This window comes from Rhinolophus sinicus, linkage group LG09 (genome assembly GCF_036562045.2).
Source record: "Rhinolophus sinicus isolate RSC01 linkage group LG09, ASM3656204v1, whole genome shotgun sequence".
In the NCBI taxonomy this organism is placed as follows: Eukaryota; Metazoa; Chordata; class Mammalia; order Chiroptera; family Rhinolophidae; genus Rhinolophus; species Rhinolophus sinicus.
In genome coordinates, this window is record NC_133758.1 from 106,917,202 (window position 1) to 106,941,699 (window position 24,498).

The 24,498-nt window shown below is 42.6% G+C and overlaps 2 protein-coding genes across 7 annotated transcripts in view; one reads left to right on the forward strand and one right to left on the reverse strand.

Annotated features, from left to right (window-relative positions):
• Positions 1-10,216, forward strand: part of LOC109461230 (uncharacterized) — a 25,513-nt gene extending 15,297 nt beyond the window's left edge. For 5 of the 6 annotated variants that reach the window (XM_074340981.1, XM_074340978.1, XM_074340977.1 and 2 more), the window contains 2 exons: positions 3,016-4,224; positions 10,080-10,205. In XM_074340981.1, coding sequence (XP_074197082.1) covers positions 3,016-4,190 — 1,175 coding nt within the window. In that variant the 3' untranslated portion in view covers positions 4,191-4,224; positions 10,080-10,205. Of the gene's footprint in view, positions 1-3,015; positions 4,225-10,079 lie in introns of all 6 variants that reach the window. The other variant, XR_012498927.1, reaches the window with a different exon arrangement.
• LOC109461224 (RP9 pre-mRNA splicing factor) lies at positions 10,043-22,832 on the reverse strand. The gene is made up of 6 exons (XM_074340982.1): positions 22,570-22,832; positions 19,968-19,998; positions 18,794-18,923; positions 13,176-13,267; positions 11,438-11,499; positions 10,043-10,661 (listed from the first exon to the last, which is right to left on the reverse strand). Exons 1-6 carry the CDS (start codon positions 22,719-22,721, stop codon positions 10,463-10,465), a joined length of 666 nt encoding a protein of 221 aa, XP_074197083.1. The 5' UTR covers positions 22,722-22,832; the 3' UTR covers positions 10,043-10,462.
• Positions 22,833-24,498: the final 1,666 nt, after the last annotated feature.

Sequence of the window (24,498 nt, forward strand, 5' to 3'; positions counted from 1 at the left end):
CTGGGTGAATGTTCCTGTGAGTGTGAAAAGGTGTATTTTTCTGTCGAAGTCTGTAGATGTCAGTTATATTTAATAGATTGATAGTGCTGTTGAATTCACCTGTCTTCATATAATTTTTTTTCACCTCCTGCATCTGTCCATTTGTAACAAGGATGCTAAAGTCTCCAACTATAATAGTGAGTTAATCTATTTCTCTTTGCAGTTCTGTCACTTTTTGCCGCACGTAGTTTGACCCTCTGTTAAGGGCATATGCGTTAGGGTTTATGACTCAGTGAAGAATGACCTTGTAGATAGGTATTTCCCTTCCCACAGGTCAGTTTGGCCCTGGTGAACTAGTAGCTTCACCTGCAGTCCCATCTTGTTAAGAATAGAATGCGTCTGGTGTTTGTCATAGAGGTTCCTTTTCCCCTTCTCCCTGTTGGAGCCACAAGGGACTTGTCTCGTAGATGTACCTTGAGAAACTGAGCTATTGCAGGTAAAACTTAAAAAAGAGTGCCACTGCCCCCGAAGTTTTTAACTCTCGGACTTGTCGACCCTGAGTCTACAGTTTGTCAGTAACAGTTCAGGTTTTCCTACTCCACTTGTTCCCAGGGAGTTGTTATGTCTTGGGCTTGTGCCCCTGTAAGTTGTGATAGTTGTACTGGGCGTCGCAGTTTGCCCTGTAACTTCACTACTATGATGGATCTAAGAAAAGTTTATTTTTCACATCAGCTTTTTACTTTGTTAGGACTGAATGGCTTTGAAGCTTCTTACGTATCCAGAATCGGGAAGTCTACCACAATATGCAGTGCTGTACACTTGAAATTAGGGCTGAATTTATATTCCTACAAATGGGCGGGTTTTAAATATTAAATTCTCTGCCTCAGTTTCGTCCTTTGTATAAGATCAGTTAGGCTTTTTCCCACTGGCTAACAGCTCCCCATTGCCTCCACCACTCAGACCCTGGCAACCAACCTTCTGTTCTTTTACTATGAGTGCATCTTTTCTAGATTTTACTTATAAATGAGATCATGCAACAATTTTTTTCTCTGTCCATCTGATTTCTCTTAGCAAAATGCCCTTAAGGTCCATCTGTTGTCAGAAACGGCAGGATTTCCTTTTATAAAAAAATGAATTAGGTTTTGGTAGCAGTTGGAAGGGGGTGGGGAAGGAGGATGTCCCAGAAAAGGGAAGAAGAGTTGCTGTAGTGGAGGAACTGACATACGGCTAGAGCCTGTGGTGTTAGTGGAAGAGAATGAGACGATACAGTGAGAAACCAGATAATGAGGGCCTTTATGCCATCTTAAGGAATGTGGTCATTGTTCCCCATTTCCTGACAGGCTGTGATAAGCCATTCACATACTGTAACTGGAGTGAGTGAATCAAAGTGGGTCAGAAAGATTATTCTGGAATAGTATGGATTACAGACCTGTGATATGTTGGGGAGATGGGTCAAGCACGTTAATAGTAATCAGGTAAAAACTTGGAGAGGACTTTGTACTGGTAACAGAAGAGGGAAGGCATTAAAAAGAATAGACTGATAGCTTTGGGTAGTTAGTGAGGGAGAAAAAAAATAACTTTAATTACACCTATGTTTCTGCTATGGGTGACTGGATAGTGGTCCCATGGTGGTTTCTAGTGACAGGGACCTGCTATTACGCTATTTTGTTGTACTTAAAGACAATTGAAACTCCAAGCTGAGATTTTACTCCTTTCTTTCAATAAGGGGGAAAAAAACCCCACATGCTTGTATAACTATATTATGCCAGGTACGAGAGGCACTTTGGTATATTTCTCAACAGTGAAATTGAGTTCGTAAGGTCAGCCTCATCATACTGAGTAAATTCCTCAGGAACACTGATTTGAACTATTACTTCCTTTCCAGGTTTATCTTAACTTTATTTGTCAATTGTCTTGCAAAATCAGATGCCTTTCCCAAGGATGTATGAGGTGTGATTAAAAAAATACTGTGAATGTTTAATTTAAAAAAAAAATTTATTGCTGTAAAAAACACATTGCCATTAATCCCTGTCAAAATACTCCCCCATTTATCCCATCATTCTTGCCACTTTCTGAAGCAGTTCTGGAAGTCCTCTTTTGTGAGTGTCTTTAGTTGCACTGTCATGGCTGCCTCAATGTCCTGATATGATTCAAAACATTTTCGTTTCATGGTCATTTTGACTTTGGGGAAGAGCCAGAAGTCACACGGTGCTGGGTCCGGTGAGTAAGGTGGATGAGGACACACCATAATGTTTTTATTTGAGAGAAGTTGCCATGTACCAGAAGAGATGTGTGACATGGAGCATTGTCATGATGAAGTAAAAACCCTCATGAAAGAGAACTTCCAGAACTGCTTCAGAAAGTGGCAAGAATGATAGGATAAGTATGTTCGAAGCAAGGGGGAGTATTTGGAGAGGGGTTAATAGCAATGTGTCCTTTACTGTGATAAGTTTTTTTAAATTTAAACATTCACTATATTTTGTGATCATACCTCATATTTATATGAGGGAAATGTCTGGTGTTACACCATTGCAGTGATTAACCTGAAGAGTGGAAATGGGGGGGCGGGGGGGGAATGTGTGTGTGTGTGTGTGTGAATGAAGGGTGCTGGATAAGTAGTTTTACAAAGGCTTTGAAATCTGAAGAACTTTTGTTCCCCTTCACTTTGTAAAGGCCTGATGTGAATTATTTTTTCTGAAGCCATGAAAACCCTGAGTTATGCTTAGTGTGTGCTTGGTCTCTCTCTCTGTTTTTTTTGCTTGGTCTCTTTTAAAGTCATTAAGAATGACACTCATAATGTGCTGGCTAACTGTGGCTTGGGAACTGACCAGTCAGAACAGATGCCTATTCTAGTGCCAAGATTCTGGGGGCCCCACAGTTTCAGTCATTGCCCCTTGATTTGTGGAATCCCGGGATATCCAGGGAGCAGCTGGGCACCGTTAGTTACCAACTCCATGGTGTGACGTACAGGTGTGTGCTGGCTGAATGTTGTGACTGGTTGCAGGAGACAAAATGACCACCATATTTTCTTCGTAGGGTCCAGAAATGGAAGCCTGTATTTCCCATGTTCAGTGGTGCCCAATGAGTATCCTGGCTTCCTCGTACCTCAATCCCCGTTGCCCACTACACTTAACCGCAGACCGGGATTCCCTATGTGTTATCATCCAGCACAGTTCTGGCACTACAGTGGCTATGCAAGAAAAATGAAAACACAAGAGACTCAAACTGAACTTCAGCAGGAGAATATGACCAAAAAACAAGATTTACACTCTAAAGGCAACAGCCATGACATAGGCAGGGTGATCAGTTTCTCTACTAACAGTGACATAGAAACTGACAACATTCCTGAAGAAACAGATGGGGCTTGGTCTTCGGTTGCCCAGAAGAGGGAGCTACATGGTAAGAGCTCTCCTAATGACACTCTGTGTGGTGACACACCTCAAGGAAGCTATGCATCTGAGAACAGGAAAATGATGGAAGAGGGCAAAGGATCCCTTGTAATACAGTTCTGGAAGACTTTCCAAGAAACCGTGCATTTGTATGACCTGGCTTATGGTAGATCCATGCCAGACAATGTGCAGCACAATGGGATTTCACGGAGTTCATGTGAAAGTCTGGGTGTGCCCAATAACCCTCAGGAGGGTGAAGACCCCGTTTTGTATAAAGGTGAACAAATCACTGTCGGGTCAGAGCAGAGTCAGGATGTAAGACATGATGAGATGTTAAAGTCAGGGTTAACCATGGAGATGGATAAAGAAAAGAAGGGACATGTAGCTGTTCCCCAAATCCTGCCACCTCCAGATGAAGTCAAAGATGGAGTTGAGATCCGTAATACTCTGAACTCAGACTTGTACCCATCTTCTGGAGATGTCACCACACTTCAAGAAAGGCCACTGTGCATCAGCATGGAAGCAGTCAAGGACCTGAGCCTACAATCTAGATCCCAGAAGACCCTTGTTGTTGGGGAAAGAAAGCCAGACAACAGTAGGGGGAGCCATTGCTTCCCTGAGAAAGTAGATGAAGAGGAAGTGGGAGAGCAGAACAGCTACCCACAGGGGGCCGTTCCCTCAGCTGCCTGGTTGGCCCAGGTTGACAGAGTTGATGAAGCCATCCAGTGTGATAGGAGCTGGTGGCAGGATGCAGAGCTGGAGAGGTGCCCTGAGTCAACAGAAGGGAGTGGAAAGGGAACAGGGGGAGATTCAAGACCTTGAGCTTTATCCTGAAGATGAAAACTTAAAGATATTGGTAATGATTCTGTGTATAAGGTATCTTGAGTCTCTTATACAACCAATTGAAGGAGATGTATTATTCCATCACTATTTCATAGGAAACTATTTTCTGAGTTCCAGTTACAAAGAATAGCTAAATATTACAATGTCATGTTTGGTTTAGAACGTTGATTTTTCTCTTGATTTGAGCTAATATAGCTATTATACAACAACCAAGTTAAGAAAATGTGACATTGTAAAGCCTTTGGAAGCTGTAAAACAGTAAATAAGTTGAATTGCACATGATGCGATTCTTATGCTTTTTCTTCCCTTCCCAAAATGGCCACACCACTGATAACACCAATAGAGTTGGGTCATTTGAGTATGCTTCTGTCATGTGTCCTGTTTTATAATCTCAGGGACCTTTAGATAAAGTGAAACGGATGTGGAGTTGAGGACAGAATAAATAGATGTAGAATTCTCCATAAACAGGACCTTCCCTCGGGATAACACTGTGCCTTGCTCATTCCTATAGAAAGACCAGACACATCATAGGTCCCTGATAATAAAACTGATGTGTCCAAGGGTAGGTTCTAGTACCACATGTCCTTTACTTCCAACCAGTGTACACTTGTAGAAACAAAGGAAGCTTTAGGCAAACAAAAGTACTTCATTCTCAGAAACTTGGACCTACATGGTCAGTTTGTGGAACCAGTCTTCTCCCAATAAATATACAGGTTAAGGCTGACTAAGTGCCAAAAATGTTTATATGCGGTTGAAGGCTCTCCCAGGGTTATTTGAAAGAACAGGGAAGATGCGGGAGAGCTTGAGGCTGCCTTCCAGGAAGCTCTGGGTGGCAGTGTGGACAGTGTGGCACACATGGATGGTCCTCCATTGCTGCCTCTCACCCTGTGACGGAAATGTCATGTTGTTAACTCCTGTAGTAACCAAGTGCCTCTCAAAATGGTGGAAATAGCTTAACAAAGTGATGGCAATGCATTCTTTCAGATACGATTCAAAAAGGCAGCAAGACCCTGTTTCCAAGGTTGGTCTGAATGAGTGTCTACGACTTTTTTCCTAACCCCTACTTCAAGATTTGGTTTCGATACTCCAGGAAAACACCTCTCACCCCTATTCCCACCCAAGGGTGGATTATGTGACTCTCCTTTGTGTTCCAGTATCACCTGCGTTTTCACTTTCAAAGCCCATTTCAGGACATAACACGAGACCTGTGACATTCTCTCCCTCCTCAAGGAGGCCGTATATCCTCAGAGCAGTATCCACTGCATATCCCATGGGGTGGTTAGTGTAGAGCCTCACACATAGGCACTCAAGCGTTTGTGAATGAATGGCTTAGTGTCAGTTTAGATGAACAGATTTTGCCCTGTGGTCACTCTCCCCACCATCCCAAGCCCAACAGAACACAACTGAGGTGGAAAGGCTGAGCAAGAAATGCACTGGCTGGAGTAACTGAAGAATAGGGAAGACTTGAGTCCCGGTGACCCAGCTTCCTTGCTTTCATGCGAACCAGGAAGGCATTCCACTGCTCTAACTCGACTCCCCACCAGAAATTCCAACTGTCTGATTCATTCACCTATACATTCCCATGAGAAAAATGAAAGGGAGTGGCTTTTCGTGTTGGTGTGTTAATATGAATGAGTTGAATCTGATTGTCTTTTTGATACTTGTGAAAGAAGAGTTGGAAGTGTTGTGGGTGAACTAACTCAAGGCACTTAAAGGATCATAACTAGGGCTCCCTCGTAGTAGGGAAATGTGGGACCCTAGAAGGTGGGGAAGATGCTAATGCCAATATATGGAAGAGGAAGCACAAAAAGGAGGGTAGTACCAATAAACACTTGCCTGACTTGTAACCCTTCCCAGAGTATTCCCTTTATCCTGGAGGCTACATGAAAAGCCAAGCGTATGTTTGGAAAATGGAGTCCACAATGAAAGGTGACTCCTGACAACACCTACCCTTTAATTTTCCCAAGTGGCTATTGCACCCAGTGGCAGGTTGAGTACTCTGGGACCAGTCTCTGAGATGGAGATTTGTATGCAGGACATTTAATGGGGAGGGCTTTGGGGAATAACATCTCTGAGGGGCAAAGAAAGCAAGATTAAGCAGAGGGAGAAGTGGATTTAACGCAGTTGCAGAGGCCTTAGCCAGTCTGGTGAGAACTGAGCTGCATGACCCTGCAGTTGTCCCAGTTGGGGCAAGGCGCCACACCTTATATCCCCTGGCCTTGACCAGTCACTGTGACGCAGAATACGCCTATAAAGGAGGCGTGGCCTTGGGTAGGGTGGCTCTCTTCAAGAACAATCACTGGGAAGGGTAAGTCAGGTGCAGTGTGTCAGCTGCCTGTGGTCCCAGCAGCTGGGAGAGGAAATGCTTTCGTCCTGAAGCCAGGGGTGGGGGTTACGGGGCGGATACATGTGGTACCACACAGCATCCCCTACAACTTCCAAGTCACGTTCCAGTTGCAGAATGTAACCATACTTTTCGTAAATTCGCACTGAACGCCACGTGTGACACCGTTGTGTTAGGTGACAAAACAACATAAAACAAGATGGTCTCTGCCCTCCAGCAGTTCCCAGATGTGCAGGCAGTCACTAATTAACACAGATGTAATGGCTTAAAATAATACCCATTGACTTCCGGCTTCTAGTGTGGCAGGTAAGAACGTTAGAAGTCTTCACGCTATGCTAACGAGTAAAAAGCTGAGCAAACAAACAAAAATCAAATCTTAAATCCTTCAGAGAACTGAGGTCACAAGCAAACCACTGACCCCAAAATTGGAGAGGCCGGCAGACAGAGAATCACAGCTTACTGGAGCAGAAAACTCTGGGAACCAGTTTCAGGGTAGGACAGTAACAGGTATACTACGGTGGTGGTGACACAGGTTGGGCGAGAGGATATAAAGGAAATCCCTGTACTTTCTGCTCAGTTCTGTTGTAAACCTAAAACTGCTGTAAAATAAATTTATGAATTTTTTTTAAAAAGTGAAAAACACCCATTTATTATCTCACAGGTGTGTAGGTCAGAAATCTCAGTAGACAGGACTGGGTTCTCTGCTTAGGACCTCATCACATGCCAGATAAGGTGCGGGCAGGCCTACACTGTGACTTGAGGGCTCTGGAGAAGAATCCATTTCCCGGGCCATTGCAAAGCTAGCAGAATTGAGTTCCTTGTGAGTATAGGACTGAGGTGTCCTTTTCCTTGCTGGCAGCTGGAATTTCCTTGCTGGCATTTCCTCGCATAGATTGATTTCAGCTTTTAGAAGTTACCACGTTCTTTGCCATGTGGCCCCTTCATTTTCAAATGAAACCACCAACAGCACATCAAGTCTTTCTCAAGCCCAGAATCTAACTTCCTCTTTGCTACCCGCCAGAAAAACCTGTGGTTTAAAAATGCTCATGTGATATGGTTCTGACCACCCAAATAATCACTTTGTGAAAAGGTCAACTGTGTCTTGTAACAGTCTAATCGTGGGAGTAAAATCCATTATCGTAACAGTCCTGTGGATTTAGGCAAGAAACCTTGGGACAGTTTTACAGTTCTGCCTATGCCAACCGTGAGGACAGGCTGTAGGATACCTTGGTAAAAGGAAGTCTGGTGGATTTGTTTGCCTTCCTGAATAGGAGTGGAGAGTACTAAGACTGAGGGGAGAGATTTGGGGACAGAGAGATTTGATTGATCAGCATTTGGGGAACTGGGGCAGAGGAGGAAGAGTTTGGTTTAAGGTTCTGGGAAAACTAGACAGAGGAGATAGCAGGTCAGGGAGATGACAGGCTGAAGTGGTGGACCACGGAATCTAGACCAGAAACCTGGAGTGAATAAGGTACAGGACTTAACTTGGAAAGGGCTGCAGTGGATGGTGAGATTCCACTTAAAGCAGGAGGTGGAGGAAGACTTCAGTAGAAGGTTAAGCATTTAAAGCAGCGGTGTCCAAGCTACGGCCATGGGCCAACTGCAGCCCGTGATCCATTGTTAATTAGCCCGCAGCAAATTCCAAAAATATACTTAGTTTACTTAAAACAGGTGAGGCAATACATACTTCACTTTGAGTGAGTGGCCCGGCTGTTTGTGTATTTTACCGCATTATGGCCCTTGGAGAAAAACGATGAAAAGTTTGGACACCCCTGGTTTAAAGCAATGGATCTCTATGGCAGGTCCCCAAACCAACAGCATCCTTTGGGAACTGGGTAGAAATGCAAATCTCCCCAGTTCATCCCAGACCCAGTAAATCAGAAATCCTGAAACTCCAGGAATAGGGCATAGGAATCTTTTAACAAGCTCTCTGGGTGATATTGATGCCCCATAAATTTGAGAATCATTGATATTATTCTTCCATATTGTACTAGAATATGTTTAACATAAATGGGATTCCAGCAGGGTAAATTCCCAGAGGGAGGATTTTCTGCTGCATGCCGAGCTAAGATGCTAAGGGTAAATGTAGGCATGGCTGAATTAACTGGCTGTAGGGTTTTCAGGAATAACAAATCCTGGAGATTACAGTTTGGGCTAATTGTGTTACCGAGAGAAACTTTCTAAGGCCAAGTCTAGGAGCCGTTACTGAAGAGAGCTGGGGAATAAGCCAGCCTAGCCTGCCTGGGTTACTCTAAAGGGGGTGGGGGGAGATCCAAACCCCAGGGGAGGCAAGATGGTTCCTGGGATCCTGAGTAATGAAAGCAGCAAGAGACCCTCGTGACGGAGGGACCCTTGACCATGAGTAAGATTTGGCCCCACTCTGGTTCATCGAAGCAGACAACCTCCCCTAGCTGCAGGCCCATCCCAGCCTGCTGAGCTGCCTTGGCTGCAGTGCAATCAAAGCTGGAAGTTCTCAGGCATCTGTGCTTAGGCAACAGGATGAGGGGTATTCTGGAATGTGGGTAGCTGAACGGTACAGTACATTACCTGTATCCTAATTTTTCTGAATCATTCTGGGAATAATAATCATGCAGCAATGGCAATAAGATCTAAACAAGTAAAATACATGATTTTTTATTGTTATTATAGGATATCCAACTCTTCCCTCCCCCCAAAAAATAATCAGGCCAGGGGTTATTGAACACAGGCCTTTTGTGTGCAGCAAGGCCCAACATGCTTTTACACTGTTGAGTTAAATGAAAAATAAACTGTCCCGACAAATGTGTATACTGAGGGTGCCAAAAAAACGTATACACATTTTAAGAAAGAAAAAACATTACAATTGTAATAATTACAATTGTAATAATATATACTGATAACAAAAGATGAATACAAATCATATGTATACATTTTTTGGCATCTTTGGTATTGAGTATTGCAATTTTTTTTTTTAAAGGTCCTCAGCTGTCTCCATCCCCATTGGGAAGGAACCCAACCTTTTTTTTTTTTTTTTTTTTTTGGGCGGGGGAGCACTGTGTTTCTCCAGGGCCCATCGGCTCCAAGTCGTTGTCCTTCAATCTAGTTGTGGAGGGTGCAGCTCAGCTCCAAGTCCAGTTGCTGTTTTCAATCTTAGTTGCAGGGGGTGCAGCCCACCATCCTGTGCAGGAATTGAACCGGCAACCTGGTTGTTGAGAGCTCGCGCTCTAACCAGCTGAGCCATCCAGCCGCCCTGAGTATTACAATTTTAAAATAGTTTTTTCCTTTCTTAAAATGTGTATACATTTTTGGGGCACCCTCTGTAGTATGCTAGCATTTATGTTAAAAAAAACATGTTTGCAATATATAAAATATATTTGGAAGAATTCACAAGAAACTGGTAAAATTGGTAGCCATTGGGGAAGGGAACTGGTAGTTTTCACAATTAAACCTCATGTACCTTTTAAGTTTGGAACACATGCATGTATTACTCAGAAATAAAACAAATACATTTAAAAAATAAATAATGACTTTATTTTCCTCAACAGCAGAGAAACGTCAAGGCTGAAGTCTGGGGATTAAGTAGCCTCGCTCTGGAGGGTGACAGCACCTGGAGGAGCGTCCTCGGAGACTCCCTTAGTCCGGCCGCCCTGACTCTGCTGAGGAATCAGAAAGCACAGTGCTCAGCAGGGAGGAGGATCTGCAAGAGCTTCCGGCCTGAAATCAGCCACTCTCGAGTTAGCACCTGGGACGATACAGCTCCCGCTCCTGTGGTCACGTCTGCACTGGAAGGCGGGTGAGTCACACGTGTGACACCAGATGGCCTCCGTCTTGGTGTGGCTCCCTCCTCGTCCTCCCTGATCCCACGTCCCTCTGTGCGTTGGCCAGTGTTTGATCTCAGAGACGAGAATGCTGCATGGTCAACGTCCTGTCAGTCCGAGTCTGAACTCGCATTTGACTTGGAAGACTTATGCTTTCGTTTCTTCTTCTTTTTCTTTTCTTTCTTCCTTTTCTTATGCTTTTCTTTCTTCTTCCTTTTCTTGTGTTTCTCCTTACATTCTGAGGAACTGGAGCTGCTCCCATCGTCATCTGAGGTGGAATCCTCCAGTAGTTGTTTTAACTGTTGTATCCTAAACATTAAAGATTGGTCAAAGAACATAAACCACAACAACTTCAAATAACCTTCTTTATATACAAATGTAAGATTCACAGTAAGGGTAAAAAGTCAGAAATAATCACCTCATTACACACGGAACTTATCTTTATTTTTGCACGTTTCCCCATTCCTGTCCATATGTGTATCTGTTTTGCAGGACTGTAACCACTGAATAAGCCATTTTGCATTTTTTCATTGTCCTAAATATTTCTGCATGTTTCTATAGTCCTTACTATTATAACTTCTAATAGATACATACTTTCCTAAGTCATTCTCCCACTGCTCAGGTTCACATTAGGTAACCTATCTCCTCAACAATTGTAACTCAGTACCACCAGTTTGGGGGGAAAAAAACAAAACCTTTTTTTTTTTCGTTCACTGTCTTTATTCATGTCTAAGAATAATTTTTAATAGCTCAGATCCCTAAAGACACTGGAGACGATAAACTAAATCATATGAAAGAGACTTAACCATAGTAGAATCAGACACCACAATGTGAGTTGTCAGCATCAACCATCAGGGGGGTGAGTGGGCCGGGCCAAGCCCCCTGCGTGAAATTTACCCAAGTAGGACCGGCTGATCTGCGCATTCCTACGCACTAACCTTCTCCGTGATTACTCCTGCCCTCCAAATGTGTCACAATTAAAGGACCACGTTTATTAAACGGGTCCTCTAACACTGGAATGGTTGTTTCCAACTGAACATAATTTAAAACTTTAAGAGGGTCTGTTATCATCAGGACAACCTCACCTTATATCCTTTTCATGTCTCTTATTCTCTCGTATGATGTCATACATGGGATCTTCATGTGCCTTGAGGGTTAGAGAAGGTTAAAGTTAGGTTAGACTTCATGGACCATTAGTTAAATAAAAATTAAATCCCTATGTTACTAAAACTAGTCATTTTTTTTGTTTGGTATAGTTTTTTGTTCAACATGTTCTAATTGTTCCCAAGAGTCACAATCACTGCAAACTCACTGAGGCTGTAAAAAGGATTTTCCAATTAGAAAAATAAAGGATATACTTTAAATATCCTTTATAAGGAAATACACCATGGTAGAATAATGAAATACTATTCAAGGTAGAAATAGTGACGTAATTCTCTTGGTCCTACGTGGATAGATAACTAAGAAGTAGTATTAAAAAAAGTGAAGTGTAAGATGATATTTAAGAGTGAAACATTTATAGGTACCAGAAAATATATGTTAAGTACCCCAAACAAAGTCTGGAAGTATATGGGAAGTACAGATAATTTAAAATAACTTGAATTACTTAAAAATAAAAATACATTTATGGGAAATGTTATGATACATGAATTATTTCAATTAAAAAAATATTTATTGTAGAAATTTAGGTGTTACCAAAAATTCAACTTAAAAAATGTATTACCTCACTACCCAGGGATAATTACTATTAACATTTGGTCTCTTTCCTTCAATCATTATTCATAATTTATGAAAAATTATTATCATGTTATACATACAACTCTATTGCTTTTCACTTATGTTGTCAGAAACATTTTTTCTATAACATTACACATTCTTCTAAAATATAATTCCTAATGGCTAAATAATTTGTTACAGTAATTTATGTGGCTATGTTGGACGACTGTTTCCTATTTTTCTTTAGTTTCCATTTTTTCAATCATACAGTTATGAAAGTTATCCTTGTACATACATAAACAGTTGTGTATATATTGATGTTCTCTTATATCCTTAAGGTAAGTTCTTAGAAGTGGGATTTCTGAGTCAAAAAAAAAAAGAATGTGTTTAAGGTTTTTGAGATTTATCACCAAACTACGTTCTATAGTATCTATAAAAATTGACATTCCACCTAGAAGTGGAATGATTGATCCAAAAAATTATTTCAGATTATTAAAAAATTAAAACACAGTATTTTAAATATCTAAAAAACTTTGGAGCTTGTCTTTTGACCCCGGTCTGATATATGCTGATAAACTTAGTACATCCAGACAGCAGCATATTTCACTTGGCAGAAGCAGTTAACTGAATGGTAAATTACCACCTCTGGGAGCTGACTCTGGTAAAATAAAGTGAGTAAAGGATAGCTATATTTTACTGTCATCTAAAGAGCATATATAATGTATATACACACTTCTAGCTTATAATTTAAAGACATCTATTATTAAATAAAGACTAGAAAAACTAAAACCCTGATTTTAGTTATGAAACATGATTTCTAAGATAAGTTTTAAAAAGTAACTGAATAAATAACAATGTCTGCTTCAGAAAAAGAAGCATTATTCCCATGGCATAAGCAAATAACACTTTAATAATGTTAGTTTTTGTTAATGAACTAATCTATCACATAATGTAATTTAACAGAGATGTAGTTAATATCCGACACTTTGGCCAAAACACTTCTGGAAATGCATTTTATGTGAACTTGCAGTTCACCAATTACTGCCTGATTCATTGATATTCACTATCTCTGATAAATGTAAATTGACATGGTGGGGTTCTACTTACTACTCTGAACTGTTCTAACTTTTGGTTGCCTTTGATAAAAAAAGGACATTCTTTGTCGCCTGTTCGGTGACCATATCGTTTACATCGCCAACCTAAAAACAAAGAAAAAAGGAAATGTTTCTGTAAGATAACACAGTTTCATTTAATGAAGATAAAGAATCAGTAGGTCATATTAAAGTTTCTCTTCATTAAACTCCAATTCTAAAAGCAAATGCAATCAGTGAATGATTTATGTAAGATCCTAGAAAATCGGCAGGCAACACATGAGAGATGGTTAGAAATGCAGAGTATTAGGCCCACCTCAGAAATACTGATACGTATTTGAATTTCAAAGGATTTATTGGTCATCTGTAGACATATTAAAGTTTGAGAACCACTGTTATAGATAACACCACAAGCAATAAAATGAATGAAAGTATGTGCAGTATACGTACTCGTAAGTGTATCTTTGATCGTATCTGGGATAAATCCAAGTGTTGTGGGGCTTCAGCTTAAATTATTTGGTGGGTAGGAGACATTTTAGGGGAAAAAAAATATCTTCCCTTGGCAAATTTTACAAAATCATATGACCATATCAACACATTGCTGCAGTCCCTGCAGAACTTTGAAAAGTACAATCGAGGGGCCCTGATGCTTAAATTTCATTTACTTCGTAATAAAACTGGGTCTGGTCCCAACACAAACCCTTGTATTTTCCAAGTTAATGCAAATACCTACAAAACGGTAAGTGAAATGCAACTAACCACCTCACCAGAGAGTAGTGGTTTTTAAACTTAAAAAATAAAAGCTGTAGACATCTGGGTAAAGATGGCAGACTAAACACATTTGTCTGCTTTCATCCCCTTACTGAGAGGCCATAAAAATGACAATGAAGAGAATTATTTTCAAAAGGAATAAGCCTGGAAGTACCTCAAGAATGGACAAGTGACAACCTCCATAAATCTGTTCCTCCATAAAAGCATTGAAAGTAGTTGCAAATTTGCCGAAATCAATTCATTTAAAACCCTGGAAATTAACCAAAGGCTTGTACAATCTGAGGAGCACTAATTCAAGAAAAACTAGTGAACTTTGGTTACCAACATTGGGATTTCTGGATTTTTAACTACCTACTCGCAACCCTCTCTCGGCACTTCCACGAGTGTTGAAAAGCAGCAGCCTTGCAGCTATGACAGCTGTGAAAAGCAGCAGTCTCACACCCACCGAAGGAGGAAGACTGGGTTTTTGAGCTTCTCAAAAAGCTCTAACCCCAGCTGAAAATTGACATACATCTTTTGAATCCCCAAAAACTTAACTAGTAATAGCCTACTGTCAACTGGAAGCTTTACCGATAACACAAACAGTTGATTAACACATATTTTGTATGTTATATGTATTACATACTGTATTCTTAGAATAAAGAAAATAAAAATTATATTAAGAAAATCATAAAATATATTTACAGTATTAAAAAAAAATCGTGTGTAAGTGGACCTGCACAGTTCAAACCTGTGTTGGGGTTCTATTTACTACTATGAACAGTTCTAATTTTTTAAAAATTGTGGTAAAATACAGGTACACCTCAGAGATATTGTGGGTTCAGTTCCAGACCACCATAATAAAGCAAGTGTCGCAATAAAGCAAATTGTAATCTTTTTGCTGGTGGAGGGTCTTGCCTTCAATTTATAAAAAATGCAACATCTGTGAAGTGCATTAAAATGAGGTCTGTCTGTACGTATAACATAAAATTTACCATCACCACCATCCATCTCCATAACTCTTTTCATTTTGTGAAGCTGAAACTATTCCCATTAAATAATTCCCCATTTCCCACCCCATCCCAATGAATAAGCAGCAATCAGTTCTACTTTCTGTCTCTGTGATGCTGATGACCATAAATACTTCATACAATAGAAAACGTACAGTATTTGTCTTTTTGTGACTGGCTAATTTCACTTAGCATACTGCCCTCAAGCAAGGTTCGTCCATGTTGTAGCATATGTAAGAATTTCCTTTTTAAGGCTGACTATTCCATTATATGTATACACCACATTTTGTTTATCCACTCACTTGTTGATGGACGCTTTTGTTGCTTCTACCTTTTGGCTAGTGAATACTGCTGCTAACAGTGTACAAAGATCTCTTCAAGACCCTACTTTCAATTCTTTTGGATATATACCCAGAAATGACATGCTGGATCACATGGTAATTCAATTTCTAAGTTTTTGAGGAACCGCAATACTTTACTCCATAGCAGCTGTACCATTTTACTAGGGTTTCCAGGCAGGAATTCCTGCCAGTTCTCATGAATCTTTTTCGCTTTCCTGTTCCCGAATCCCAGAAAAGTTGGTTGGGAAATCGGGAAAATCGGCTCCTTGAACCCAGGTGGTTGGTTGGTAGTATCAGCTGTCACTTTGTGAAAACAATTCATTGTGGAGAACAGAAAACAGTTTATATTTCGGGATTTGGGAATGGGAAAGCAAAAAAAATTCCTGAGAATGGGTGGGAATTCCGCCTGGAAACCCTACATTTTACATTCCCATCGACACTACACAAAGGTTCCAATTTCTCCACATCCTTGCCAACACGTATTTTTTTTGAGTCGCCATTCTAATCGGTGTGAGGTGGTATCTCGTTGTGCTTTTAATTTGCATTTCCCTCATGATTAGGGATGTTGAGCATCTTTTCATGGGCTCATTAGTCATTTGTATCTATATTGTCTTAGGAGAAATGTCTACTCAAGTCCTTTGCCAAATTTTATTCGGGTTGTTTCATTATTGTTAAGAGTTCTCTATATACATTCTGGGTACAGTCCTTTATCAGATACATGACTTGCAAATATTTTCTCCCATTCTGTTGGTTGCCTTTTTACTCTATCGATTAACTTCTTTTATTCACAGAATTTTTAATTTTTCATGAAGTCAAATTGGTCTATTTATTCTTTTGTTTCCTGTGCCTTTGCTTTTTTTATCCAAGAAATCACTGCCAAATCCAATTTTGTGCAGCTTTGCCCTATGTTTTCTTCTAAGAGTTTTATAGTTCTAGGTCTTACAGTTAAGTCTGTGATCCATTTAGACTTAATTTTTGTATATGGTTTCAGATATAGGTCCAACTTCATTCTTTTGCTTGTGGATATCCAGTTTTCCCAGCACCATTTGTTGAAGAGAGTGTCCTTTCCCTGTTTAATGGTCATGGCACTCTTGTCAAAAATCATTAGACCACATAAGTAAGGATCTGTATCTGTGCTCTCTATTCTGTTCCATTAGTCTATATGTCTGTCTTTATGCTGGTACCACACTGTTTTCATTGCTGTAGCTTTGTAGTAAGTTTTGAAATCAGGAAGTGTAAGTCCTCCAGCTTTGTTCTCTTTTTCCAAGATCCTTGTGGCTATTTGGGGTCCCTTGAGATTCCATATGAATTTTAGGATGGGTTTTTCTATTTCTGCAAAAAAAATGCTATTGGGGTTTTTATAGTAATGGTATTGGATCTGGAGATCCCTTTGGGTAGCACTGACATCTTAACAACACTAAGTCTTCTAATCTGTGAGTATGGGATGTGTTGCCAGTTATTGATGTCATCTTTAATTAGTTTTAACAACGTTTTGTAGTTTTCATTGTATAAGTCTTTCATTTCCTTTGTTAATTCCTAAGTATTTTATTCTTTTTGATGCTATTGTAAATGGAATAATTTTTCTAAGTTCCTTTTTCAGATTGTTCATTGTCAGTGTATAGAAATGCAACTGACTTTTGTGTGTTGACTTCTGTATCCTACTACTTGGCCAAATTCATTTATTAGCTCCAACAGATTTTTTTGTAGCATCTTTAGGGTTCTCTACATATTAGATCATATCAAGGAAACTGATTTTTAACCTAGCATTCTAAACCCTGGCACATTAATAAATCTGTAAAATAAAGATACTTCCAGTAAATTAAGGTCTTAAATATTTTATCTACTATAAACCCACTTTAAAGGAAGCTGTGGGAGACTGCACTCCACCGTAACGAGAGACTATAACCATAAAGACGATGGTTCAACATATAGGAAAGAGGAGATCCGAGACAGGAAGAGACTAAGAAGCTGCAGAATGATGGTGTCTTACGTCAGCTCAGGCTGCCATAACAAAATGTACACTGGGTGGCTTAAATAACAGAAGTGTATTTTCTCACAGTGCTGGATATGGGAAGTTCGAGGTCTGGGTGCCAGCATAGTCAGTTTCTGATGAGTGCTCGCTTCCTGGCTTGCAGACAGCTGTGTCCTCACATAGTGGAGAGAGAACAAGCTCTCTGGTTTCTCTTCTTTTAAAAGAAACTAGTCACATAAGAGCCACCCTCATTACTTCATGTAATCCTAATTACTTCCCAAAGACCTCATCTCCAAATCTCCAAATACCATCCCATTGGGGGTTGGGGCTTCAGTATATGAATTGCAGGAGGGAGGGAGGGACGCAAGACCATAAACATTCAGTCAATTCATAACATAGCGAAGGATTTCATAACGTAGTGAAGGGCAACCCCTGGATGATAAGCATGGGAGCAACCATCTCCAGAAAGATGAAATTGGTAGAATACCTTAAGCACTTGAAGGTCAAGATTCAAGCCTGGGAAAAATTTGGGGTTGAATTAGAAGTCAGTACATGGAAATCAAAAGTAATAATAATAACAGAGCAAAACACACATGCACACAGAGAAACAAAAACAAGACAACTGTTAATTCTGGGGGGAGTGAGACCAATATTCAGGATACATGAAAGTAAAAGTAATCAGTGTACTGATTATGATTCAGCTCTGAATATAATCATAAGAAACACCAAAATTATCAAAAGAAAATTATGATAAAACTATTCTTGGGAAGATAAGATATAGTAAGGGTCCGTGTGTGGTCAGAGAAGAAGAGAGCTAAATTTTCATCTTCCATTGAACAAGGAATATCAACAGATAAAACCTAAATCTGGAAAATCAATACAATACAAGCTTGATCTTTAGACCTAAGAAGATAAAGATCAAAATAACCAACTAAAAGAGCTTCAATGGGAACGGAGAAAGAGACTGGGAACTGCTATTTTAATTATGTGCACGATGAATCTCTACAAACAAATGTCTTTAAAAGGCAGCAGGACCCTTTCTTCAGATGGCATCTTACGCTGAGGGACGCGTTGCTGCGCTGGGGGGTGGGGGCTGTGTGCGCGGCTCTGCCTGCTCCAGACTCACCTCTGTGGCCCGTAGCTCCTCTCAGTTTACCTGGATCAAACTCCAGTACTGATGCAGGGTGACTGAGGCAAGACCCAAAGGGACCTGCCCTCCAAGGCACCCCTTATCTCCCGGGCATTTCTGCCATGGAAGATCCTTTTCCTTACGGGAATGTCACTAAAGAGTATGTACTCACTCCAGAGACAGCTACGGACCTGTGGAAAGACCACTGCACTCACGTCAGAAGCCCCGCAGCCAAAGCTGTGCTCTGCCTCTTACCTCAAACCACGTACTGACACGTGCACGTCGGCTTCCGTGTCGATAGAACAGATCACACCACGCCTTGCACAGCGCTGTGGTGAGAATGACTTAACTCAAAGATCAACGCGCTTTGTAAATTGTGGTATGTGACCTGCGTGTACTCGGGCGTGTTACTTGACGCCCTTCCACACTCACACTGCATCACTTTGACTTCCTTCCCCAGAGGCATCCAAAGTCCTCTGGTTGGCGCGTGAGCCAGAAATTCCCTGGCATGCTCATTGCCTGGTACATCCGGTATACAGTCTTCTGGCTTCGTCTCATCTTCCTGCAAAAGGAAACAGCGTGTCAACAATTTGGCCACAGCACTGGAATCCTCTCCCACCTGCTTCAGAACACAGCTTCGCCTGCTTTCTCGTGCGCTGGAGATCCCAAGGTCATCAGTAGTTACCCTCTCAAGAACTAGAAAGACAAATGAGACCTGACAGAAAAAACGGAAATCAATGTGCCAGGAGAACTGTACCACCAACACGAACTAGCTGTTCTTAAAGTTATGAATGTTGGTCACACAGAAATGATTTGTGAGCCCCAAATTCTAAGACACAAAAAGTGTTCTGCTAATTTAAAAGTTTTGTGGAATGAGGCAAAGTATAAAATTAAACAAGTAAGGTTTCCTGGAATAATAACAATAGCATGTTAAATTCAAATGGATGATTATACCTTGAAGGCCACTGTCATGTTTTATAATCTCACACCCGCTGCATTTATGAAATGCTGGGTTTTTCACCTTTTGATTTGTTTTCAAATTTCCATGAATATTAAATTTATAATGAAAAAAATGTGTTTCAAATCTTGGTTTTAAATTGAAAAGTACCAAACAGAAAAGGAAGCTTTGGCCGTGAACTGCCCCTCTACGTCTCACTCCTGCAAGGGGACACTGACATGGCCGGGGTGCGGAGGGAGGGGCTCTGCACAGGGGATGCGGGGCTGGATGAGCTGCAGGTCCCCCAAGTCTGCTCCTCTCTGAGCTGATGACATTCAAGGAACGGGCCAGGGGAGTCAGTCAGCCCTGGGCGGCAGAGCTTTGAGAAGATGCTGTCACAAGTGAGAGAGAAGGGGGGTGATGGCCGAGGAGGAGCACCGGTGGGCCTGCCACGGTTTCTTAGGGAACAGTCACAGCTGATTAAGTTTCTACAAAGGCACAGGCTTGTGACAAAGCCCAAAGTGTATGAATGGCATCTGAGGAAGAAACAAGGTTATCATAACAGGAGGCTCAAAACCTTACGGAACTGTTTCATACCAGGTTACCGAGTCTGAACACTGAGTCGCATACATCTGAGGGAATACCCAAAAGGACAAACTTCACACTGACCTTGATAAGCCCAGGAGGAGGTTTTTCATAACTAGAAAGAAAGAAAAAAATCATCAACCACGTTAATAGGAACATAACACATTTTAATGAGCAAAAAGCAACTGCAGGCTAAAATAAAAAGGATATATTTAGTAAAAACTTAAAACTATATTATATCTAAAACAGTGAATAAAACAGGTCCAGCACTCAAGAGGTCACATATAGATAAGCGGCTGCTGTTCCACATCCTGCTGAGATCTAGAACCTAAGTTCACTGAATTAATAACTAACTTGGTGTCTTAGCACAATGATTTAATTTTTGGAAGAAAGGAAAGCAAGAGATTGCAGTGAAAATGTGAAGTAAGAAGACCCAAGAGTTAATTATGGTTCCAAACTGTTACAGTTTTCAGGTTGTTTATGCAGCACAACTTCCACTTAACACTGAAGAGGCTCATGGGTGGGGAGTGCGGGAGGACTGGGAGATCAGCTCTAACAGGGCTGGGGGCAGGGTAGGGGGAAGAGCCTGTGGTAGGGGAGAGTGAAGGTGATCTGCCCCTAGGCTCCACCTCCCATTTCTCTGTCCCAATTCAAGATCCTCCCGCCCCACTGCCCACAGAGTGAGCTGTCCAGCTGCGAGCTGCCTTCTGCTCCTCTGCTCTCTGACCACCCCCCATGCTGGTACTGGCTTTGCTGGACTCCGGGAGCAGGACCCCTGCACAGTACAATGCCTGGACGACAGGTTCAGTCTATGAATGACTGTAGGAATGTACTTCCCCTTGACCCACCAAGCTCTCAGACCCCCAGCGCCCTGAGGATATAAATCATGCCTATGCTCCCAATTCATTCGCACGTCTCATCACTGCCAGCACTGCCGGAAAAGGCTTCTTCTGCATTCCACAGCCGGAAAATCAGCACCAAAGACTCACATTCGTTTTTAAGTATTTACACACTATTGGCTAATAAACACACAGCATGGGTGTTTGGCTTTAATTGTGAATGGCCAAGGGACCAAAAAGTACATATGTAAGAATGATAAAAAGACACAGGACAAGGTCTATTCATCCCAGGTCTATTCAGTGCCTCCACAGGGAACTTTTTACTGAGGACATCTGGGCACTGCAGTTGTTTACAGTTGTGTCTTGGCTCCAGAAACATGGAAATGTGGGAGCTTCACCATTGCTGCACCCAGATGGTGAGAACAGGGCCGACTAATTTTCCAAGTTTTAAAAAATGAAATGTTACCTTTATCACCAGAAAAACATTAATGAATACAAGTGAATTAGACACTAATACGAGGCAATCTCCATGAGAGTTTTTGAAAAAGGAGAAATGGAGCAAAACAAAACAGTGTACTTGATATGCTTCTATTTGTGTGATGGGGAAAGAAGACTATTCATATGTGGCCATATGCACACACACCGCATACATAGAGTACACAGACGATCTCTGGAAGGATACCCAGGAAACTGGTTCCATGCTCTGCCTGACAGAGCGGATGGAGAGGCCAGGGCTGCAGATGCCAGCAAAGCAGGGCCTGTATCCTGCAGCCACTGCCCTGAGGTTACATTCAGCTCAAGGGCCACAACGAAAACAGCAGGCCGGTTCCAAAGCAATGCACTTTGTGTCACAACTCCCAGAAGGTTAATAATGAAGCATTTTAACCCTGTGAAGAAATTTCCTTACGTGATTGTCTTAGCACTTGAAACAGAAACGATTTGTTAAATAAGTGAACATCAAAGTTTAAAAAGTTTGCCTTCTAAAGCTAATTACAGAATGACTGAACAGTGGAAGGTCATTAATCCAACCTCCCACCTGATGTTTACAAATCTCCTTTAAACCTACCGTTCTCCCCCCAGTGGCTATCTGGACTCCCCTTGGACCCTCTGGAGCTGGGGAGCAAGCACAGTGCCCCCGAAGTCCGGCCATGCTCACCAGCAAGAGTACGTCTCGGGTCCTAATTTTTATGTTGACGTGGAATCGGCCTCTTAGTAGCTTCCAGCCTCACGTCAGGACTGGGGAGAGCGCGTCCACACTCTTCACCTGACAGCCACCTTTCCGGTAGGTGGGGATCAGCCCCTCACCCCACTGTTGCTTCTTCTCTCATTTACCACGCTAACGTTACAGGGCTGGGCTTTCTCTCGCCTTACCAACAGAAGATGGAAAGATCGCACCGACTTCACAGTGGGCCCTGTGACCTGAAAACCGTGCGAGGCCAGAGACCAAAGCACTCAGCTGCACCTCTCGTGTATTCAGCCCCGAAATCCCGACTGAACGCCTACTAAGTGCCTTAGCGCCTCACAGAGCCCGCGCCAAACTCCGACCCCTCCGCACGAGGACTGCAAACCCTGGCTTCCCACCTCGGGAAGCGCCCCCCACCCCGCGTGCGCCCCGGGGAGCCTCGGGGGCGGAGCCTGCGCTCCCTCCCGGCCTAGGCGGCTCCCGGGCGCCCGGGACGCCGACCTTCCCTCCCGCAGGGGTGACAGCTGCACTGCGAGTGCGCGCGCCGCTCGGGATCGGTAACCGGCAGCCGGGCCCACCAGCCCACTCGTGGGTCTCCGAGGACCCCACTTAATGCGCCCACACGGCGCCCGTTCCTCGCAGGAGACGGGGGGCGGGGACTCACAAGGACTCCAGGTGCTTGAGCTGCTGCAGCTGCTGCGCGTCATGCCGCCGCCGCTTCTGCTCCCGGCGCCGCTGCAGCTCCTGCTCCGCCGGTTCCCGCGCCCGCCTCGCGGCCCCGGCCCCCTCGTCGTCGCGCCCCCGCCGGGACGACATCGCGGCCGGCGCGGCTCTGGCGGCCCGGCGGCGCGGCTCAGGCGGCGACCAAGATGGTACTTCCTCCGCGCAGCGCCCGCCCGGCCCCGCAGCGCCCCCTCCCGCCGTTGCCCCGCGGACTGCCTGTCCCCGCCTCCCCGTCGCCCGGCCGGCGGGTGCCGGAGGTCGGAGCTCGCCCCCTGGCGGCGGCGGAGGGCTGAGGATTCCGGCTGAGGAACCTGCGAGCTCTTCCTGTCGCCCTCCAACTTGGCGCCCAGGTCTCCAGCCCAGGCAACCTGATAGTGTACCATGTCAGGTCCTAATACAAGAAAAAGGGTGTTTTGTTTTGATCCGAGCTGAGTATTAGCGTCAGTGGAAAGTTGTGTCTCCTACAGTAAATCCACAACTCGACATTGTGATTTAAAATTTGGTATCTTATGACTTTAGTTGTGGCAAATTGTATTATGCAAGTTGGCTGCAAAAATGTTTCCCATCTCACTTGTTTTCTACAAATGACCTTGACACTCCTCCTATGGAGGGGTGGGTGGGGTCTATGCCACTTCCCTTGAATTTAGATCAAGCTTAGTGATTTGCTTGGAACCAGTAGAAAGTAGTGGAAGGGATGCGTCATCATTTTTGAGATTAGGTCAGAAAAAGTCATGTAGCTTCCACTTGGTTCTTTTGAAATATTCCTTCCTGAAGAAGCCTTCAGGGAGGTAAGCTATTCAGGCCATTATGGTGTGAGGAGGCCCAAACTAACTAAAGAAGAGAGATCACATGAAGAGGCCCTGAGACTCAATGAAGAGAGGGATGTCAGGCCAGACCCCACTGCCTAAACACCCCACACCCTGCTCAGAGGACTCCTTAGTGCTTGCCCTAGATAAATCTAAGTGGCTCACATCCATCAAGCTGGACCAGAGTGAGGCTTTGTTTCTGGCCAAAATATGCCCCTGAAGTAAAAGAAAAGAAGGAAAAGATAAAAAGAAAAGATACCAAACATTCTTCAACCACAACCAGTGACTTTATAGCAAGCAAGCAAATAATCTGAAAACCTTAGGATATACTTCTATGCAGAAACCATTTGAGTTGGGTTTCTGATACTTGCAGTTGAAAGAGTCTTGAGTGATTCAAATATTTGCTTAACACAGTGATTTGATCTCTCAGCAAGAAGACCCAGGGATTGACAATTCCATTTTAGCAAGTATTAGTCAAGACTCTTGAAAACAACAGACCGAAATCGAAATCAAGCAGTTTTAAGAAAAATAATAATCCTAATAAAGGAATTTGTCTCACATATGTGAAATGTCATGGGGTAGAACTTCAGGAATGGTTGGATCTAGGTGCTGAAATATAGTTAATAATTTCTTTTTCTCTCAGCTTCACTTTCCTTTGTATTGCTTCATTCTCATGTAGGTTCTCCCATTGTGGGGGCAAAGATGGCCAACAACTTAGCAGTTCCAGCCGAAAAAAAACCTTCTTTCTCAGTACGTTATGCTTCCATGGATTGTACTCATTGGCTTAGCAAGGGGTCATGTAGCTGTCATGGAAACAATCCCTGTGGTCAGGGAGAGGCAATGCTCTGACTGGCCAAGCCTATGTTATGTGCCCACCCTAATTCCCAGGGGTGGAGTCAGCTTTACCCAAGCTGTGTAGACTAACAGTGTTAATAGGATGAATATTATGAATGGGTTTTCTATTTCAATAGAATAGGCTCTAATAGGAACAATGAACATTTATTTAGTGCCCATGAAGTTTCTCATTAGATCCTGGGATCTAATAAGATCTATAATAATCTTAT

What these genes read in the sequence shown, in the direction of transcription:
- LOC109461224 (XM_074340982.1), bottom strand. Translation starts at nt 22,721, where the DNA reads ATGTCGTCCCGGCGGGGGCGCGACGACGAGGGGGCCGGGGCCGCGAGG. An exon ending in GGAAGTCAAAGTGATGCAGT is followed by an intron (nt 13,268 to 18,793) that starts GTGAGTGTGGAA and finishes CTTTGTTTTTAG; the next exon opens with GTTGGCGATGTAAACGATAT. An exon ending in AGTTAGAACAGTTCAGAGTA is followed by an intron (nt 11,500 to 13,175) that starts GTAAGTAGAACC and finishes CTAACCCTCAAG; the next exon opens with GCACATGAAGATCCCATGTA.